We start from the raw sequence: 20,434 nt of genomic DNA on the forward strand, positions 1-20,434 counted from the left end.
CAGTTCTCTATCCAATTACAAATATTATGTTCTAGGCCAATACTCCTCAATTTGATCATTAACCTTCTGTGAGGTACTGTATCAAACGCTTTAGCAAAGTCCAAGTAGATGACATCAACTGCCATTCCAGCATAGAGGTTACTGCTCACCTCCTCATAAAAGGCGACTAAATTAGTCTGGCAAGAACTTTTACGCATAAAACCATGCTGGCACAAACTTATAGTATTGTGAACTGCAATGTATTTAAGTACCCTATCCCTTATTACCCCTTCCAAAAGTTTTCCTACTACTGATGTTGGACTAACAGGCCTATAGTTTTCAGGCTGAGAACGGGATCCTGAAAAATTATGTGAAGAGGCTTGGCAATCACAGCGCTCAGCTCATTTAATACCCTGGGATGAATCCCATCCGGCCCTGGACCTTTGTTTACCTTTACATGTTCAAGTCTCTTTTGAATTTCCTCCCGAGTGACCCATGCGTCAGTAGCTAAATTACTAGCACTGGGTAAATTAAAAGGGAAGCCTTCATTATCTGGCTCCTCAGATGTATAGACAGATGAAAAATAAGAGTTCAAAATTTCTGCTTTTTCCCCGTTTCTCATCAACCAACTTACCCCCCCCCCTGTGATAATAAGGTTCCCACCCCTTCTTGCTTCATTTTTTTACTATTCACATAATTAAAAAATAATTTTGGATTCTTTTTACTCCTAGCTGCAGTATCCCTTTCCATCTCTATTTTAGCTTGCCTGATAGCTTTTTTGCATGCTTTATAAAAATACCTGGCTATGTTTTATCTTTATTACTTTCTTTCTCAAGAAATGTTCAAACAATAGGCTTTTAAATAATCTTTCACCAACAAGCGAGTGTCACAGCTAGGGATGCACCAAATCCAGGATTCGGTTTAGGATTCCGCGAAGATTCAGCCTTTTTCAGCAGGATTCTGATTCATGCCTCTGGCCAAACCGAATCCGAATCCTTAAAATCAAGTGACTTTTTGTCACATAACCATAGAAGTAGGAAATTCTTCACCCCGCACTGAACACAGCAGTTCTCTTTAACCCTTTCTTATACTCATTTGCATATGCAAATGCAGTTCTGTATTTGCCCCAAATCTTTTACAAAGGATTCGGCTGAATCCGAAAATAGTGGATTCGAAGCATCCCTAGTCACAGCCAAATCTATATTCATCAAAAAAGTTATGTTTTTACCTATCTGCCAATATTCAAGTTCATAGAGATCAATAAACCACTGATGCAGTAGACAGTAGTAGCTGGACTTTAAGGTAATGTAGAACTACCTGTGAATATTCAATTTTTGAAGATAGATTGGAAGTATTTGTTGTTTTGCCATGTTTGGGCTGCACAAAGTAACCAAAAGCACTCCTTCTGCCATTACTCTAAACCAGTGCTGTCCAACTTCTGCGGTGCCAAGGGCCGGAATTTCTCTTGCATACATGGTGGAGGGCCGCTAATGGAAGCCAGTTTTGGCCACTCCCCCATTTTAAACCACACCCACTTCAAACCACACCCATTTTATCACAATGGTCGCTGCAGGGATATCAACCATCATTCATATGTTAAAGAATTATAATTTGTCATATTAAGACACACCCTTAAATCCATATGCCTCCTCTTCTCCTGTGGATAGCACAGCAACCCCCAGCATATAATTACACACCTTAGGGATCATTTAACTGCTATTTCCAACTGCTAACAAACTCCCAGAACAAACCCCTGCCAGGTTCACCTCCCACAGGCAGCATAGGGCAGGCAGAGTATGGCACACACAGCCTGTCCTATGCTGCCTGTGTGTGCCATACCCTCCCTTCCCTATGCTGCCTATGTGCCATACTCTGCCTACCCTATGCTGCCTATACACAGGCAGCATAGGCCAGGCAATACATACAATGTCTGAGGTGTGAAGAGGTGAACAATGTGGGTGATTATAGCCTGAGCATGAGGTGTGAGCTCTGCAGGGGGTGAACAATTCAGAGATTAAAAGGTGTGAACACCACAGGAGATTACATTTTTAAACAATACAGAGAGATTACAGCCTGAATCTCAGGTGATAACCATGCAGGGGGCCAGTTAATCTTAGTACTGATACCTTTTAAAGCTAACACAAAGTTAAGCCATCAAAGCAGCCAGACAGGTGGGGCGCCAGTTGGACAGCACTGCCCTAAACAATTCCAACCAGTACACAAATAATCAACTAAAGACTAATAGGCGTTGCAAGCAGAGCAGAGCAATAAACAAAATTACAAATAAACCTATTGCATATACTACCCCATATATAAAATATAATACACATTATTCATTTTAAAAAAAGATTATCTATTGTCACGTCATCATGGTGATGAGGCTGTAAGTGAGGATTAGAAGACTAACCACCAAAACATATGCTTCAACTCATTATTTACCAATACCCAAGTGACTCAGTGATGCCTGGAACACAGCTAGGGGTTTCCCTAACAACATATGGCAACCTATTAATGCTGATATAAAGGTGTGGTATCCAGAGACCTGACGACAACAATTTGTTTTTAGCAATGTATGCTAGCTGTGACCTTACCTGTCGTTATCTGAGATCTTTTTTGTTAATAAATAATGTTTTACTTGATCCACATGCTAAGGAATAAAAGACATGGGTATGTTTAGAACTAGCAAGAATTAAAATGTGTCACCTGGCTACTTTTTTGTTCTTATTTAGTTAAAATGTTAAACCTCATTTAAAGCTGGTATCTCATTGTGTTTTGGTTAGCTTTTGTTCTTATTCCTGTCAGCCATTAAAATCATTTCCAGTCACTAAGCATAAGCTTTTATTTTTTTTGACCAACTAGGAAAATTCTACAGCAATGTATGTGCAAGCAAGGTAAGATGGCCAGTTTGGATGATTTTTATTATGTTGGCCAACAATTTAGGGATGTATGGCACGTCAGAGGGCTATACAGACTTGTAAACCTTGTGATCTTGTCCATACAATATTTATTTGCTCACCAGTTGGAGTACCTTACTGTGATACACTTAGGGCCAGATTTATCAAAACGTGAGTTTAGAGCTTGTTCCCCCACCAGAGGTGCAGGCTAATAGAGCCTGCATTCTGGTTGGGAAAACAATATTTAAAAAAAAAAAAGAAACTACCCCACCAGCATTGGGTTACCCGCACTGGGAGGGTGCTCACGGTGAGGGCGGCCATGTAGGTTGGCAGAATACCCTTGGTCCAAAGCATTCTGGATAACGGGTCCTATACCTGTTCTTAAAGAAACCTAATTTGAGCATGTTTAATAAAGGACACTAAGGGGTCAGATTTATTTTTTACTGTGTGGTAAAAAAAAATCTTTTTGGCATTTTGTATTTAATGATTTACTATCCTGCAATTTAAGAATTTGTTATAGCACATATAAAACAGAATCCTTACTCCCTGCTATTTGCAAGAGTGAACAATTCAGGGGGGTGTTAAAGCTCAATGCTGCTGCTGAGCTCCAGCAACCCACAGAGGAGAATAGTGTTTAACTGCTCAAGCTTTTTAATACATTATTCAATTCATTATGCTTTTAGGGGATAAAATGTTGGAAATATTGAACTGCTAAGTTTGATATTTGATTAATCTGCCCCTCAGTGTTTTTTAGTATGCTAAGAAATAGGCAGTTAGGGAGCTAAGCTAAGAATGAAGATCTCCCAGTCATAAAATATCTGTTTAACATGCAAGCTGATGGGCTCCCCATTGAAAAGAATAAGCTTTAGCATCTGCCACATTATTTAATGCACCTATGTTTCTGTCATCAGCTAGATGGAAATAACTTTCTTTATTCTGGGAATTAGGGGATTGCTGGAGAACCACCACAATTTAAGACTCATGCAATAGAAGATCATAAGATTATTAGCAAAGATTAATTTGGTTAAAACCTTTACATTTGGAAGTGATATCTAGTAGTATACAGCTTCCAGGCAATAGGGCCCGCTAAATTAAAAAGAGTAAGAGAAAGAAAGAGAAAGATGTTATACGAAGGCTGCTCAGAGCCTGACATTGTGAAATGCACAAGATGTGCCAAGACAAGCAAACAGCACGGCTTCCCCATCCTGGCCGGCTACAGGGAATGCTGGATATTGACATCTGTCACTATGGGATACAGTCACCCGCTCTGACAGAGCTCATCTGGAGACTGTAATTAAAACGAAAACATCTTAAAATGTAATTTCTCCCCCATAAACATTTGCAGATGTTAACTAGACTGCTTTTAGTGAAATGGCCTTTGGGTGTGCTTTTATTGTACTTATCAAGGGCAAGGTTTCTGGCAATCTGGGTCTGGTCTTGTATTAAATATATTATATATTATTATTATCATCATTATTATTACTGGATCGTAGTTATAAAGCCCCAGCATGTTAAATACTGCATGCTAGATAGCAATAGAAGTCAGATTTGTATCCTAGCCAGTAAGAGTTTGAAGCATTCTGTGTGCAATTGGAATATACCATGCTATTATTTGAAGGGGGGTGGGGTGTTTCTCATAAGGGTAAAAGGCTGAGCAAGCAGAAGTCTCCTCAGTGCACACGTGTCAGTTCCACCTCAATACTGCAAATAAAGTGGAACTTTTCACTGAGCCAAGTATTTAAGATTTACAGGAGACGTATCATATAACTCCAGAGTACCCAACAGAAGGTGATGGCTTAATGCTCCATCCTGACATCAACAGTCCAGACAGTGATGTCTACAACTTTTTTTTTCTTTTTTTTGCAAATGGCTTTGATTGGTGCCAGAACCTTGGTAAATCAAGAGGAATTTCTATCCCTTTTTTTTCCTCTTCTCTCCCTGCTTTCCGGTGCCTACTTCCTGCCATATCTAAAAAAACAGCAGCTGCATGAGCCTGATAGAGGAGCGTCCTGGGGTAATGACTTTCACAAATGAGTTGGAAAAGTACAAATGAGTTTGGGAAAGGAGAACAAGGCAGTTAAAAGGGGAGCTGATAACACAGGCATAACATCAGGTCTTTTTTTTCAGAAGTGGCCCCCTGATGTCTGCCTACAAAGAAAAAGACCACTGCGATAGAGACATGAGAATGATAACTCAAAGTGCACTCAGGGATAACATGACAAAGTCTCAGTGCACTGCTTCTATTGTGTTTACTATCAGAGACAGATTAGAGAAAATCCCATGGTAAAAGCATAATAGTAACAAATTTTTCAGAACATTAAACGTATCCTGGTCCTGGGCTGATGTTCACTTTTACAACATTCACAGCAGTCATGGGGGGTTGGGGGTCAGTGTAAAATGCATGATTCCCTTTAACCCTTTTTAGGGCCAGATGATTTCATATACATGCCGGTCGCCAAACACATTTTGCGCTCTTTCACTTTAGGGGAATTTCCTAGACAACATTTTGTTTACCTAGGAAAATAATACATTGTGTGTTCAGAAAAACATAGTAACAGAATGTTGTGCCATAAATCAAAGCTAGAAAATATACAGCAGGTGATACCTTTTATTGGCTAACTAAGTAGATTATAAAATGGAAGCATTCAGACTATTCAGGACCCTGCTTCAGGCATGGCATGATATGCTGCAAGTGTGAACTGCAGCAGATGCTATAACACAGGTGGCCACAATGATTCTAAACAGAAAACACTGCTTTGGAGGTTAATTTTCCTCTGTTTTGAGATTTGCACTTCATAAATTAGGCTTAATGTCTCATATATTTGTGTTACAGAAGCCCCTTATAGTAAGGCTGCCCAACAAAACAACATAAGTGAATTTTCAAAAGACAAAAAATGACATTGGGTTACATGTTTAATTTGAAAAGGGCATTTAATATACAGCTTTTTATGTCTGGGTGACAGGTCCACTGTTATTAACTGTTATTGACCTATGTATGATCAGCTTTGCACTTGGATGGTATGAAGTAAGTGTAAATTATCGGGCCGAATCTTGGTACTCCATATCGGTTTTCTAAGAAACAAATAGAGACGCTGGGGCAGTTTTGGACACATGGAAAGCGACCTCTGGTTGCCATAAAAAGCCACTGATCAGCTTGTGGTTAGTGCCAAGCAGTGACACTAATAGGTTAAAAGACACAAAGAAAGAATACTAATATTAGAGATGCCTTACTGCAGATGGTAAGTGAATGCTGGGCAAAGCATGCGAGAGGGGTCCAGTTGAGACTTTATTAACTTAGATGGCTCTGTCTTCCCTGTCAGTAAGATACTTAGGTGCCATACAACTATACTATTTAGAATGGTCAGTACAGGTGCAAGTGGATATGTATTAGTATAGCAGATTTAAGCAGACCATGTTTATATTTTGCTCTGCAAAAAGAAAAAAAAATACCTGTCATAAATCATTGTGCCCAAGCTATTAGATGTGCCGAATAAGCAAGATTTAGTTTTAGTTGAATTGTTACAAATATGTGTACAGACCATAGAAAGTGGGAGGATTTAGGCTTTTGCCAGAATTTATGTTTATGGTGTTGTTCACAGAACAATAATCTACTGTACTGTTTGGGGGAGGGGGGTTTATGCAATTGCTGGCCTATTACTTACACCGTGCAACAGAGAGAATTCATGGGTAGACACATATTTATTTCTGTAAATGCAGGTTCAAAGCTACCAATATGTTCTGTTTGGAGGAAAAGCACATGTGTTTGAACACCACATGAAGTTTAAGTTTTCACTTAATTGAAAAACCACTGTATACCACAAAAAAACCCCAAAAAGTTAAGCATAAGTTGAAGTTCACCACATGATTTCAAATAAGTTATCAGCTTGCATATGAATAAGCACACACAGCCACCTGCCCTTTTCATTTAAGGCATGAAGGCCAACTTCTGGAAGACCCTGGAGAGATGTTAAACAGAATGGGCACATGTTAAATGGGGAAAGGCAATCATGATAGCTTGGTCGTCTGTGTAATGCTCCTTGCCTGACAGGGGTAAACAGTTACTGCAGTTAAGATCTGACCCAAATGAATTATCGTAACCATTTATTTATTTGAGTTTTCTCTCCCCATCAAATCTAAAACTGCATCTCAAATGTTAACAACTCAGCATGTTTTATCACAGCATGTACTCTTTCAATCATCATTAGAAATGCAGAGGGGACTGGTTTAGGCATGGGGCCAGCTTAGTAATATTTTCCATGAGGAAACCTTATTTTTTCTCTCCAAAAGCTGCTACTTGGAATGGGGAGGAAGTGGAAGGTTCAGTATCCAGACTGTAGGGGAGACGATACTTCTGAACTTTTCAAACTACCTGAATGTTGTTTTAATGACATAGTGACTACTGGAAACCAGACCCTCACATGGGTTTTTCAAAATCATAACTGTGTCAACCTCGAGCTAAGCTGAGTGATTGTGATACCTCAAAACAAAAGTGCATGCTTTCTCCACAAAATATAGTATACTTAATTTATTAAAGAAAAAAGCAGTTCCATAAAACACAATAAATATTTTAAAAGATATTTGTAACAATTGTATATCTAGATAACTGTCGAATGCAGAGTTGTAATGAACACAGGCAGACATGGTGAAAGAGAGAACTAATGGTTATTTCCAGTGTCAGTCACTGGTTAAATGATGGAGATAGCTGTGCCACTAGAAACTAGAAGGACAAGTTTTGGCTGAATGAATGACTCTGTTTTAAGTGGCATAAGGCTGTTGGCCATGGTAACTGGCAGTGTGGTACGCCAGCCCTTTGTGAAAAAAAGTAACTTACAGAAGTCAGATTCGTTAAGGCTCAGGTTACCATCAGTCCCTATTTTATAGTAAAGAGGTTGACAGGACAGAAGTTGCTATTCTAAGCATTAAACTTGAGTTGTACCTTTAAACAATATAAGTTGTATGGGACAACAAAAAACTTCCAACAGCATAACCTGTTACTTTCATAGGATCATTATATAAAGCAAAGCAACAGACGGCAAAGAAAGGATTTCCCATTCAGCTGAGCTCACTGGAGTCTGGAATAAAGTCTTGGCAACATGTTGCTTACAAAATCCCAGAGAAGTTAAAAGCAAACATTAAAAAATGTGAGGAGAATACAATAATACAGAATTATAGGAACTAGTTCATAAACAATATGTGCAACTGCTAAGCATATTTTGTGTGCAAAATGTGAATAATGTAACATTAAATATGTTCACTTTACATAAATTGGTTGCTCAGAATCAAACTTGTTACTGCCATTGTGGATAAAGGCAAACAATTAATGGCAGATGGCTAAACTAAAATGAACCTTAAAAACTGTCTTTAATTACCAAAGCTAGACTGTTTTAGAGGTCATTGGAGAAGGCAGCAAAAAAAAAAAAAAAAAAATATAGATTCCATCTGGTAAAAACTATGGGTCCAGCAAATAATGGATTTTGTTTGTGATGAGGGCTTTGGGGACAATGTCAGACAAATGGTTGTTCACCATTAAAAGGATGCAGTCTGTGTGTCTAGGACAGAAGATTTTTGTCCCTAATCCTTATCCAACTCAGCTACATTTGGATGCTTGACCAGTGAAGAATATGTGCCTTGAACCAAAGCCCCTACTTAGGATTGACTTAGAAAACAGTGGCGATGTGCCCAAGGGAAAGTATGTAATACTAACAAACTATCTATAAAATACAAACACATAAGACACAGAGCTATGGCTGACATGGGAAACATAATCTCCAAACTATGGTTAGATTGGCCACTAGGTAATTCCTATTCACTACAGTAAGGTGATCACTGCCAATGGGATACACCAGAGTTTCCCATTGTAACTGCCACTTCCTTATACATTTACTGGTCAATACACCATGGGACATATCAAAAATCAACATTAAAATTGATAACGTGCAAATTATTATTATTAGAAAAAAAGGTCCAAAATCTTGCAGCCTAAAACCTCCCAAGATGCCACAGAAGTCAATGGGGATTGTGTCTTCAGCATTCAAGCCACTTGAAAATTCTGATTATTTCCAAGCAAGTTGGTAACTCGCGACTGGTACAAAATCATGGAAATAATCGGAATTCTCAAGTAGCTTGAAGGCTGAAGAGTTGTGGCAAAACCTTTACTGTGATTATTATTATATTGGACAAGCCACTCCACGAAAGTGACACAGGCTAACAAAATTAACCAATTAAAAAGCATGCAGTAAATATAGAAATAGTCACAGTAACAGATAATCAACAACTTCCCTTGTGGAGCTTGCTTTTTGGTTCTGTTGTTTCCATTTCAGCTGCATTAAGTGAGTTTCTAAAAACAGTGACTTCAGTCTGTTATATATTAGTAAAATTCATTAGTTCGAGCTGCTGAATCATATTCCAAGCTGAAGAAAAGATTTAAACAGTCTGACTTTTTTTATTGAACTTAACAGCTGCAGTAATAAGGAAATGTGTTATTGTCTGCATAGTAAAAAGCACCCCTTGTTACTTACAGCACCAAGCTTCTTTTTTTAATCCTAAATTAGCCTGAACCAGGCTGCTTATGTCTGAAATTTCACAGAAAAGACACAATATGAACACTATTATGCTTCTTTTTTTATCCTCAAAAACAATTGCCAACAGATGTTCCTTTAACAATTCTACTGGTTATTTAAGGCTAGAACCTTAAAACTTTTTCATAAAGTTTGTCAAAAATAAGGAGTTAGCTATTATACTAGTTAGAAACCAAATACAAAATGCAGTAATGCAAATAATCAGAGAACACTGGGAATAACGCCTTAAAGGAACAGTAACACCAAAAAATGAAAGAGCTTTAAAGTAATAAAAATATAATGCACTGTTGCCCTGCACTGGTAAAACTGGTGTGTTTGCTACAGTAACACTACTGTAATTTATATAATAAGCTGCTGTGTAGCCACGGGGGCAGCCATTCAAGCTGGAAAAAAGGAGAAAAGGCACAGGTTACATAGCAGATAACAGATAAGTTCTGTAGAATACAATAGTGTTTTATCTGTTATCTGCTATGTGCCTGTGCCTTTTCTCCTTTGAATGGCTGCCTCTATGGCTACATAGCAGCTTATTTATATAAATTATAGTAGACTTTCTGAAGTAAACACACAACTTTTACCAGTGCAGGGCAGCAGCACATTATATTTAGTTACTTTTATACACTTTCATTTTTTGGTGTTACTGTTCCTTTAAAGGGTTAAAACATATCAAGCAAGCACAATGCTTTGTCTCTAGTCTCTACAACCAGACTCAGACAGTAAACAGTGCGCTAAATGCTGACCTATGGTACTCTGGATTTGCACCTAAACTCTTCAAAACTAGTCATTAAAGCCTCATGTCTCCTTCACCGTCCTGCTGCAGACTACACTAGTTTCTGTGCAAGTTACAGCATACATTTTCATTTACTGCTAACTGACCATGCAAGACTGATTTTGGCTAATGTCAGACTAATGTCCAATGAAGTACACATATTGGTGAGAGGAAGACATTACATAGCCGTTTTTGAGCAGAGGTCTATCAGTCAAGACATAGTAAGCTCCAGACATAGCATTTCTCAGATTAATACTGAAGGCAGTAACAGGCAGGCAGGGACATTACTCCCGATGAGCAGCAGCAAAAACAGGCAGTCTGATATTAAACTTAAAGAAGAGTTAGCAATTGACAACACCAATGACAGATGGTAATAATAGGATTCTGTGTGCATTACTGGTCAGCAAGGAGCTTCTCTTAGGAATAAGGAGCAAGCCAGATGTGCAAGGTGATGTTTTATAAATGCTCTTTGAGTTCTGATATAGGTGCTTACAAGGAATGATTAGCGATCTTGAATTAAAGGGCTTCTTTTCCTTCTGGCTTATAAAAAGAAGTTGAGTAGTTTCCTAATCCTTTAGGACTAGGTAGGACTTTAGTAGCCCTTTAAAAGGAAAGAAATTTTAATTTATAATAAGCTTTAGGTTTATTGTATTTATCAGTAAAATATATTAAACATATTATTCTGCAGAGATATTTATCTCCATTATTATTGTCACATATGTCCCTGCTCTAGTGGTGCTTCTAAAAAATAGAGGAGACCACATCAAGAAAAAAAGTCAAGACCCTGGCAACAGGTAGACACTGCAAATATAAAAAGTGGTCCTGACACCGCATATCTGTGGTTAATTAATCAAAGGAGCCAAAGCTTCTTTCAGAAGGTAGCCTAATCCAAAACACTAATAAAACAGTGACCGTTGCTGGCCTGATTGCTCTGAAAAATGGATAGGATGGATAGTTTTCAACAATACATGTTCTGAAGATGTTCCATCAATGTTTTAATAAGCATGATCACTTTTTATAAAGCATATGTTCTCTTCTATATCAAATACCCAGCTTCATGAATGAGTTGACTTAAATTTTGTCTTGTAAGGTAAGGCTAGGAAGGTTTATGGCCTGTCTCTGTACATGAACAAAAGGGTTTTCTCTTATCATGAAAGATTCCCTTGTATTTCTGGGTATGGACCCAATGCCTGTAGATCATGCCCAACTATAGAACTGAATGGACAGCTTTGGGATTGAGCAGCTAGACCAAATCAGATTTGAGTATATGCCAGGCAAAAATGCACTGCATTGGGAGGCAGGAGAGCAGAGTGTGAAACCCGCCACTTCCTGATGTCACATAACCTTGTACATGCACCATTTGAAGGCATGGACTAACCATATTTTCTCTCCTAAGCATACAGGGGCAATAGAATTTTCATGAGGATTTTAGTACCACTCACTCTGTGATGTTGCTTTGCACTGTTTAAGCACATTAAGCCTGTGAAATAAAAGGTGTAATAGTTATTTATACTATACAGAATCCCCCAGATTGGTTTAAGAAGAACATGCTGCTAGGAACCACAATAATGGTATTTAAGTGGAAAGGGCCTGCTTTAATAGCTAAGTTTCAACCTGCTACCTGTCTATCTCTTTCCCATTGCAGCATGACAGATTAATGTTTCTGTTTTCAGCAATGATATCTCTGAAAAAGGAAGACCAGTGTGCTACATGGTTAATCAGAAGAACATGCTTTATCACACAATTAGCTGGGGCATCTCACTCATCCATTTTTCTATTGCAGTAGATATACAGAGCTTTTTCATGAGCAGCCTCCACTAGATTACAGCAGTCAGAAGCGCAAGCTCCCCATTTTCTGATAGATCACTGCAACATATTTTACTCTAAAAAGCTCTAAAAATATTTTTTTAATTTTATTTTTATTGTAAACTCCAAATACAGGAGCACTGCTGTAAGAATTCCTCTTCCTCACAGCTATGCATCTGCAGACATTTTGTAATGCTGTTTCACTCAAACTCTGTCAGGTCACCTGCATGAGCTCAGAGCATATGGTTGCAATTACTTATGTGTAGCAGTTGGTGGTTAAGCTACCTCTGTGGTTATGAATGGCACTTAATGCCTTAAACACACAGTATGAGAAATGCTACAATAGGAACTATTTCAACTCCCTTTTCTTATTTTTATTAATTCAAAATGGACATGTTTCAGCAGCATTTTTTTAGTGCTGTTAATTTATGAGTGCTCCTGTAAGCATCTGGTTAATAAAGAACTTACTGATACAGCAATATAGTCGAATGCCTCAACATCTGTGAAACACTTACCATCGTCCAAGTACAACTGATCCAATTCCTCAGGTTCACGCTTGATCGTTACAGGAATAGGGGCCAAATTATGATTACTGTCCTCATGCAACTCTGGCAGTGACAGTGGTTGACTGTTTGGAGATTCATTTCTCTGAACCTTCTGATGTTGGTGCTGCGGCTGACCGATTACTGCTGAGTGAGTTGGACTGCAGGGCTGCAAATATGATGGCTCTTGGGTAATAGATGGAACTGGTGAAGAGGGACTGTTGGGATATACTGTTTGTTGAAAACCAAGGGGACAGCTACTGCTCTGATGGAGACTCACCTGCGGCTGCAGCATGATGGGGGACGACTGGTCAGGTGAACTTGGGTGCCCAACTATTGATCGTGGCACTTCTTGTATTGTGGGGACACCGCCAGTGGTCTGCTGTAGTCCTAGCTGAGTATGACCTGGATTCGAGATACATTTGTTGTAGGCAGATGCAGACAGGTCATGAAGCTTGGGGCTTGATATTGGAGAAGATGACATCACAGTGTTTCTTTGCTGACAGGAAGTGAAGCCAGACACAAGGCACGAACCAGGATCAGGGGGCATCATGATCTGTTGGCTGTAGTATGGCTTTGAGAGTTGGGTTAATCCTTGGCTCATTGGGACACAGGTTTGAGCTGACTCATAATCATCAGTGGGCTCTGTTTTTATAATTGGAACTGTTAGAAAAAGAAAAAAAATTAAATAAACATGAGTTGCATTTTGGTAAGATCAAGTTGGCTTGTGGCTAGGATACCCCTTGCAAAACAAACAACGTCTTGAATAAGACTCTGTGTGTCTTTTGCCTCGTTCTCCCACCCAATAAAAAAAAGAGTATGAGTCATCAGCAGAAGAAAGTCACAGCTGGTTCTAATATTCAAAGGAACTATTTTCTTTGGAATCTCCTCCAGCACTAATGTGCTATAAAAATCTATCTGCAAATAGCCATGTTGCTGAAGAAGCTTTGGACCCAAGGGCTCCATGGATTTGTTATAATCAAAGCAAAAATGTTAACTTGGATATAGCCTTGCCTGTGCTTCTGCTACCAATAGGCCATTTGATAAATGTCTGCACATTTAGCAGAGTCACAGGCAGTCTAAACAGATTCAGCTGATGTAAGATAGATATACACACGCACGGGTAAACAGACTTGTGGTTTATGATGTCACCAGATCCAGCATGATTAGGATAGCATCCTGTATTATTGAATATGTTTACTTTTACTTTGTTACAGCTACTGAGGGCTATGTGCGTTCTTAGAGAAATCTGGGTTTAATACAGCCCTCACATCTGGAAGAACTGCTCACTTTTACCATTTTTCATCAAAAATATTTTGCTTTTGTGTTAAAGGCATTGCAGCAGCTCTTTCCAGTGATACACACAATTTATCTTCCATTTTAGGAGCCTCTTTCTTATTTCCTTTTAAATAGTGTCATCCTATATGTAGAGCAGATATCACAATTGTGCACTGTTTCACTGCAATCCTATAAAAAAGACTATAGGCCAAGACTGAAAGGACTGCAAAGAACAGGGCTAATATCAGATTGAATGTTTGTACTGCTGCTGTCATCAGGCAAAAAACAGTAGTGGTCCAAATGCTCCTCTCCATCTGTCAGCTTATCCAGTATTAATCTATGGGAAATGCTGTGCCTAAAACACACAGAGCATGACAGGTGGACCTGCACTCAGAAATGCTCAAGTGAGTATTTTGGATCATGGCTGTTTCCACCTGATGACAATAGCTGTCAAAACACTCCGTCTGTTTTTTCAATATCTTTATTCACAATAACTTTTAAAGATTGACTCACTTCGACACCACATGTATATTTTCATTTTAAAAAAATAGCTTAAAGGACAAGGCAACCTTCTTTTTTTAACTATTCACCATGTGATCTCCTTTTTCACAATATACTACATACTTTATCACTGCCCAGCTGAACTTGTGGCTGCCATATTGCCTTTCATTATGTAGTAAAGATGGCCGCTTCGCTATTTCTGCACATGAGCGGAAAGTGAACATAATCCATCTTACTGCATTATAACGTGCACGCAGTAGTGCAGGTAGCTGGGAAGCAGGAGAAGACAGAACTATCACCTATCTGCACTGGAGAAAAGAAAAAGCTTGGAGATCAGAAAAGTTCTGTATCAGCGCATTGCTATAGCAACCATAAGTGAAAATTGCTATTTGCTGTTGTTTTACACAGGGAGGGGATTCCGGAGGTCAACAGTGATGTCGACTTTAATGAACAAGATCTCCAGGTGCTCTTCTGTGCATGCTCCGCCACGCTAATAGATTCTAATGCACATGAGCATGGTCTTAGTCTTTCTCAGAGACCGCTGGATTATGGGAGATCTGCAAGGAGAAGTCAGCATTTTTTTTCAGGGTACTGCTGCAGAAAAATGTCTGAGTTTAGACAGCACTACTGAAGGTATCAATGCAATTCTTATTTTATACGACTATATGTTCCCTTGACTTTCCTTGTCCTTTAAGTACATATCTATCCTTACAAGCATACTTTATAATATTATACACGGGATCTTATTTTTTCTCATGTGTTGAATACAGCTCAAAATCTTGTGGCACTGTGCACCTATAGTAGTATTACAGTGCTGTGCCGCAGATGCCTGCAGAACTCATTGCACTTTTTTTAGCTGCAGGTAAATCCTCCATTATATCTCTGCTTAATGGACAAGCACTGAAAGAAGTTCCAATCTGGACTCTGCATGAGATGGGAGCTTGAAGGGAAAATATACCTCCTTTTTGACATGAGCTTGTTTAGTTGGGCTTACAAAGAAAAGATGCACAAACACTATCTGGTCTTCCAGAAATAAATGTATTTTATATTTTTTACAGAAACATAATTGACTCCACAAGTTGAAAGGAAAGCCATACTCCAACAAACAAATTCCCAACATCCCCTTGTCTCTCAGTTTCATGCTCGACTAGATAGGTCCTCTGCGACAAGCCTTCCAGACCTCAGTTTCATGCAACCCCTTGTTTTATTGTAAAGTGATTCTGGGACTTGAAGTCCCTCTGCATTTTATAGTGCAGCGTTTTTCAACCACTGTTCCGCGGCACACTAGTGTGCCGCGAGATGTTGCCTGGTGTGCCGTAGGCAGGGCACCAATGTACTAGGGGGGCACTGCTCTTGGCACCAATGTACTAGGGGGGCACTGCTGCTGGGCACCAATGTACTAGGGGGGCACTGCTCTTGGCACCAATGTACTAGGGGGCACTGCTGCTGGGCACCAATGTACTAGGGGGGCACTGCTGCTGGGCACAGAGTTAAATTTTTTAACATTTTCTAATGGTGGTGTGCCTCGTGATTTTTTTCATGAAACAAGTGTGCCTTTGCCCAAAAAAGGTTGAAAAACACTGTTATAGTGGGTGTTGCACAGGTTCTCTGGAAAGCAGAAGGGACTTCAGTCTCAGAATCTATCACAAAATACAGGAGGTATTACAGTGTGAGAGAGGGTGAGGACTGGCAAACACACAGAATATTATGGGTTTTTTTTAATCTGTGGAATCCTTTATGTCTGTGCAAAAAAGTGTTTATTTCCAGACATTGTTTATGCACTTTTTCTACATAGGTCTCAAAAAGTATATACCATTTAAAGGAGAATTTCATTGACCTGGTGTCAGCTGCTATGCAATTTATATATGTGTGATTAATCTGAGACTCTAATGGCCATGCAAAGTTCCGTTATCAGAGCAGTAAAAAAGGAACAGGTTGTAGACCACTGGCTGGGAAGAGCTGGTGAAGCAGTCTGAATGTCCAGCACTAAAGATATGCACATATAGCTGTCTTCTCTATTGTATAACAAATCAATTAAGACTATTCTGCCTGAATGCATATTCTTCTGGGACCTATTTGTAAAGAATAGCTTTGTTGTTAATGTACTGTGGGGAAGAGCATTGATTTATAATGTATTTTATTACTTATGTAAGATCTAATTATAAGCAGCAGCCTCCAATTATTTTGGCAATTTGCACAAAGGAAGCATGTTAGCAACACAAAAAATGAGTAATTTAAACAGCATTTACAGTACTCCTTCACAAAATTAAAAACTATACAGTTAAAAAATAGAAACAATAGTGCATCTCTACCATATTAAAATAAATGTCTGGAAACCCAAAATTACTTGTACATGTTTTTCTTGACTACAGTATTGGACTGGGGTGGAAGGGGCTCATAAGAAAACCTTAGACTGTGGGCCCACTCTTTAAACAATTTTTCCTTCACGCTTAACCCGCCTTCTTTATTCTCTTAATCACGTCTCTGTACATATTATTACCTGTGCTTCCTTTTCTTTGTTCTCATATATAAATGGGAAATTACCATGGTATAGGCGTACAAAGCAAATGGCTGGGTGAGCATGAGGACCCACTGACACCTGGGCCCATGTGGAGTTCTCCTGGTATCCTGGTGGGCCAGTCCGACACTGCTTGACTATATTATCACAGAATGTCAGACTGGCCAATAACCCCCACCTGTGCTAGGTTTATCTACTGATCTGAAACTGAATGGGCTCCCTTTATGTATCATGAATTAGATGACCAGTCTAAAGCTGGCCATACACGCACCGATAATATCGCACGAAACCTCGTTTCGTACGATATTCGGTGTGTGTATGGCAAGTCGGCGAGTCGACCGATATCGCAGGAGGCCACTGATATCGGTCGACTCGCCGATCGAGTGGGTTAAAAGATTTTGATCGGGTGCCATAGAAGGCGCCTAAGCAAAATCTGCCTTCAGGGCTGAATCGGCAGAAGGAGGTGGAAATCCTATTGTTCCTACCTCCTTATCTGCCGTTTCAGCCCTGAACGTCAGTGGCGGATTGAAAGATCGCAAATCGCCACATGTGTGGCCACCTTAACTGATTTGTTCCAATGCAGACAATAATTGCCCAAATCCTTTCTGCAGCCATATGCATCAGGGAGCAAGGATTCACACAGCTAGTAGTACACAGCAAAGCTGCTGATCAGAAGTCAAAAGTCAATATAAATAATGGCAAACAAAACTTCCAATAGCCAAGCTGCTAATAAATGTAAAAAGTATCCACACTTGGGATGAAAGGTTTCCTAAATAATTTGTTGCAATGTGCCGTGGACCTTACTGTTTTCTGACCTTAAATATGTCAGAAGTCTATGCACATGTAATTCACATAGCTGATATAATTTAAAAATTAAACAGGACAGTACACCCCTTTGTTCAAAATGCATTTAGGCCTTGTGCTGAACATACTTTTTAATCCTTTTTTTAACTATGTATATCTAAGTTTTTGGGAAACAGGGAAATTGAACCACTCCCTGTTTAGTTCTCATGAGTTAGATTATTAGATTGGCAGTGCACAGATAATTCCCATGTATAATATATTTCTGCTTGTTAAACAATACAGTCAAAAAAAGGGTGAATAGGGAGGGTTGTTTATAAGGGCTCTGGCACACGGGGAGATTAGTCGCCCGTGACAAATCTCCTAATGCCATCCCACTGGCGAAAATGTAAATTGCCGGTGGGATGGCAAACGCGGCGGCGCGATTTCACTGAAATCGCGCCGCCGCGTATGCCATCCCACCGGACAGGGAGTTTTGTCGCGGGCGACTAATCTCCCCGTGTGCCAGAGCCCTAAAGAGTGTAATCTCTATTTAAAATAATTCAGATAACAAATGGTCAGACAGTAAGTGTAAATGCAAAATATGTTCCTTTACTTTTTTATATTAAGAATAACCACAAAATATCTATTTTTTAAATTAAAACAATACACAGAACATATTTTCAGCATAAGTACTACATATTTTTCTTGTGCTAAAAATAGTGTATATGTGTGTCGACTGCCCCTTTAAAGTAAAGAACAGAGGGATTCATTATTTCACTGCAAACTCATTATTTAGCTACCCTGTTATAGCATTTCAACCAAGGAAAGGATCTCAAAGACACACACGTATTTAATAAATTAGCTAAATCATATTAGGAACCATCAAAGCTTTACCACATCCACTCACTCTAATAAACTTAGGCACTGCAGTCTATCAAGTCTTGGCTTTTTAAGAATATAACAGGATGATATTGGTCCTTAGTAATCTCCAGGTAAACAAAATACACTTACAGATATATTTAATTGCAAAAGAAGTTCCAAGCTTTTCTCTAATGCCTATCTTTATGATTTTCCTGTGACTATTGTGCATTTATGCTAGTTAGAATCCCCACTGTCCATGGAGGGAAGTGTTCACTTCCCTTTTTCTGTGACAAAGTATTCAGACAATTGCCTGGTGTGCCATTACCCATAACGCTGCAGTTTAACTATAAACCATGGAAATAATGTCCCTTTGCTTAGACTAAGCAGCCAAGAAGGGCTCACAGCAAAAACAGTGTTTTCTAAAGGATAACCAGGCAAACAGAATATCATTTAAATTCAAGCTTGGAATTTTAACTGCTAGGGCTTTAGTACAATAGCAACCAGGCAACAGTGGAAATCTGAATGGAAGATAAATAGTTAAGGGTCTGTATAGATAATTCAAATATATATATTCAAATAATATGTATAGATAATTTAAAATGAAAAATGTAATATTTGTTTACAATAACTAATAAAAGTTATTTAAACGTGAATTTCCCCTTTAACTATTTCCTACACAAATAGCATAGTTGATATTTACATAAAAAGACTATATGGTAGTTTCCTATAATCCAACACTCTACTGAACACAACAGAACAACAAAGAATTAAAACTGTGGCGCAAGGCTTGCACTACCTAATTTATCCAAAACACGAGTTATAAATATAGGTACTTTAGGTTAGTAAACTAACAGGATGTAAGGAAAAAGGTAAAACCATCCACAACATATACATAATGCTTTGCAGAAAGGCTTGGATAAGTTGCAGTATCTCTAAGAATAGCTGTTTTTACCTAAGAAAAACATGTTTATTGCCATTTTTTTTAGTTATATGTCTATTATATGGAATACTTGTAACCTGGGGTTTTCCAAATAAGGGATTTTCTGTAATTTGGATCTTCATTCCTTAAGGGGGTGATTTATCAAAGGTTGAGTTTGAGTTTTTCTCTCGATTTGAGCATAATTCGCTGAAAAAAATTCGAATTTGAGTTATGGTTAAAAAAAAAAATAATTGTAAAAATTGGCTATGGCTTTTGAGTTTTCTAAGTCAATGGGAGTTGTCATAGGCAAAGTCAAGCCATATTCCAAGGCAATTGTTTGAGTTTTTAATGCTCATAAACACATTTTTTTTATTTGAACAAGTTTTCCTTATTAATAAATAAGCGACCATTCAATATGCGAGTTTATTTAAGTAAGAAAAACCAGAATTCACAAACTCGAAAATTGCTGAATAAGATAACTAGTCTGTTAAAAAAAATGTAAACATTAAATAAACCAAATAGGAGATGGCCTCTGTAATTCGGTGCTTTATGCCTTTATAAAAGTGATTATCAATGATGCTGTGCAAGAAGACCCCATCTAAGTAATGCTAGCTATTTCTTACAACAATCTGTGATATTAGGGTGTGCACATGACCAGCCGCCTACAGCACTATAAATAGAGGGCCTGCATTCTCATGTCCCCTGTGTTTATGGAAAATAATTTGCATTACATGTATGAGGGGAATGGCCCCACTAAACCGGAAATTCTAGCACAGCTCTCCAGATTCATTTGTATTACATGAAATGTTTCAGGTATCTGAATTTCCATTGCCAATATTACAGTGATGTGGTTAAAGGTTTATTAAAAGTGATACTAATTATACAACTGCTTTAAAACATGTTTATTGATAAAATAATTCCCAGTGGTAGTTTCCATGCCGGATCATCAAGGGATCAGCAAAAATGTGCCATGTTGCAGAAAAATTTAGATTTTCTGTAAGAATACATC

General features: G+C 38.6%; 1 protein-coding gene across 6 annotated transcripts in view; it reads right to left on the bottom strand.

The window, feature by feature from the left end:
• nfatc1 (nuclear factor of activated T cells 1) overlaps positions 1 to 20,434 on the bottom strand; it is a 124,778-nt gene that overhangs the window by 20,726 nt on the left and 83,618 nt on the right. For 4 of the 6 annotated variants that reach the window (XM_031903466.1, XM_012964927.3, XM_012964926.3 and 1 more), the window contains 1 exon segment: positions 12,539 to 13,228. In XM_031903466.1, coding sequence (XP_031759326.1) covers positions 12,539 to 13,228 — 690 coding nt within the window. 6 annotated transcript variants of the gene reach the window in all.

This window comes from Xenopus tropicalis, chromosome 6 (genome assembly GCF_000004195.4).
Source record: "Xenopus tropicalis strain Nigerian chromosome 6, UCB_Xtro_10.0, whole genome shotgun sequence".
NCBI classification, from domain to species: Eukaryota; Metazoa; Chordata; class Amphibia; order Anura; family Pipidae; genus Xenopus; species Xenopus tropicalis.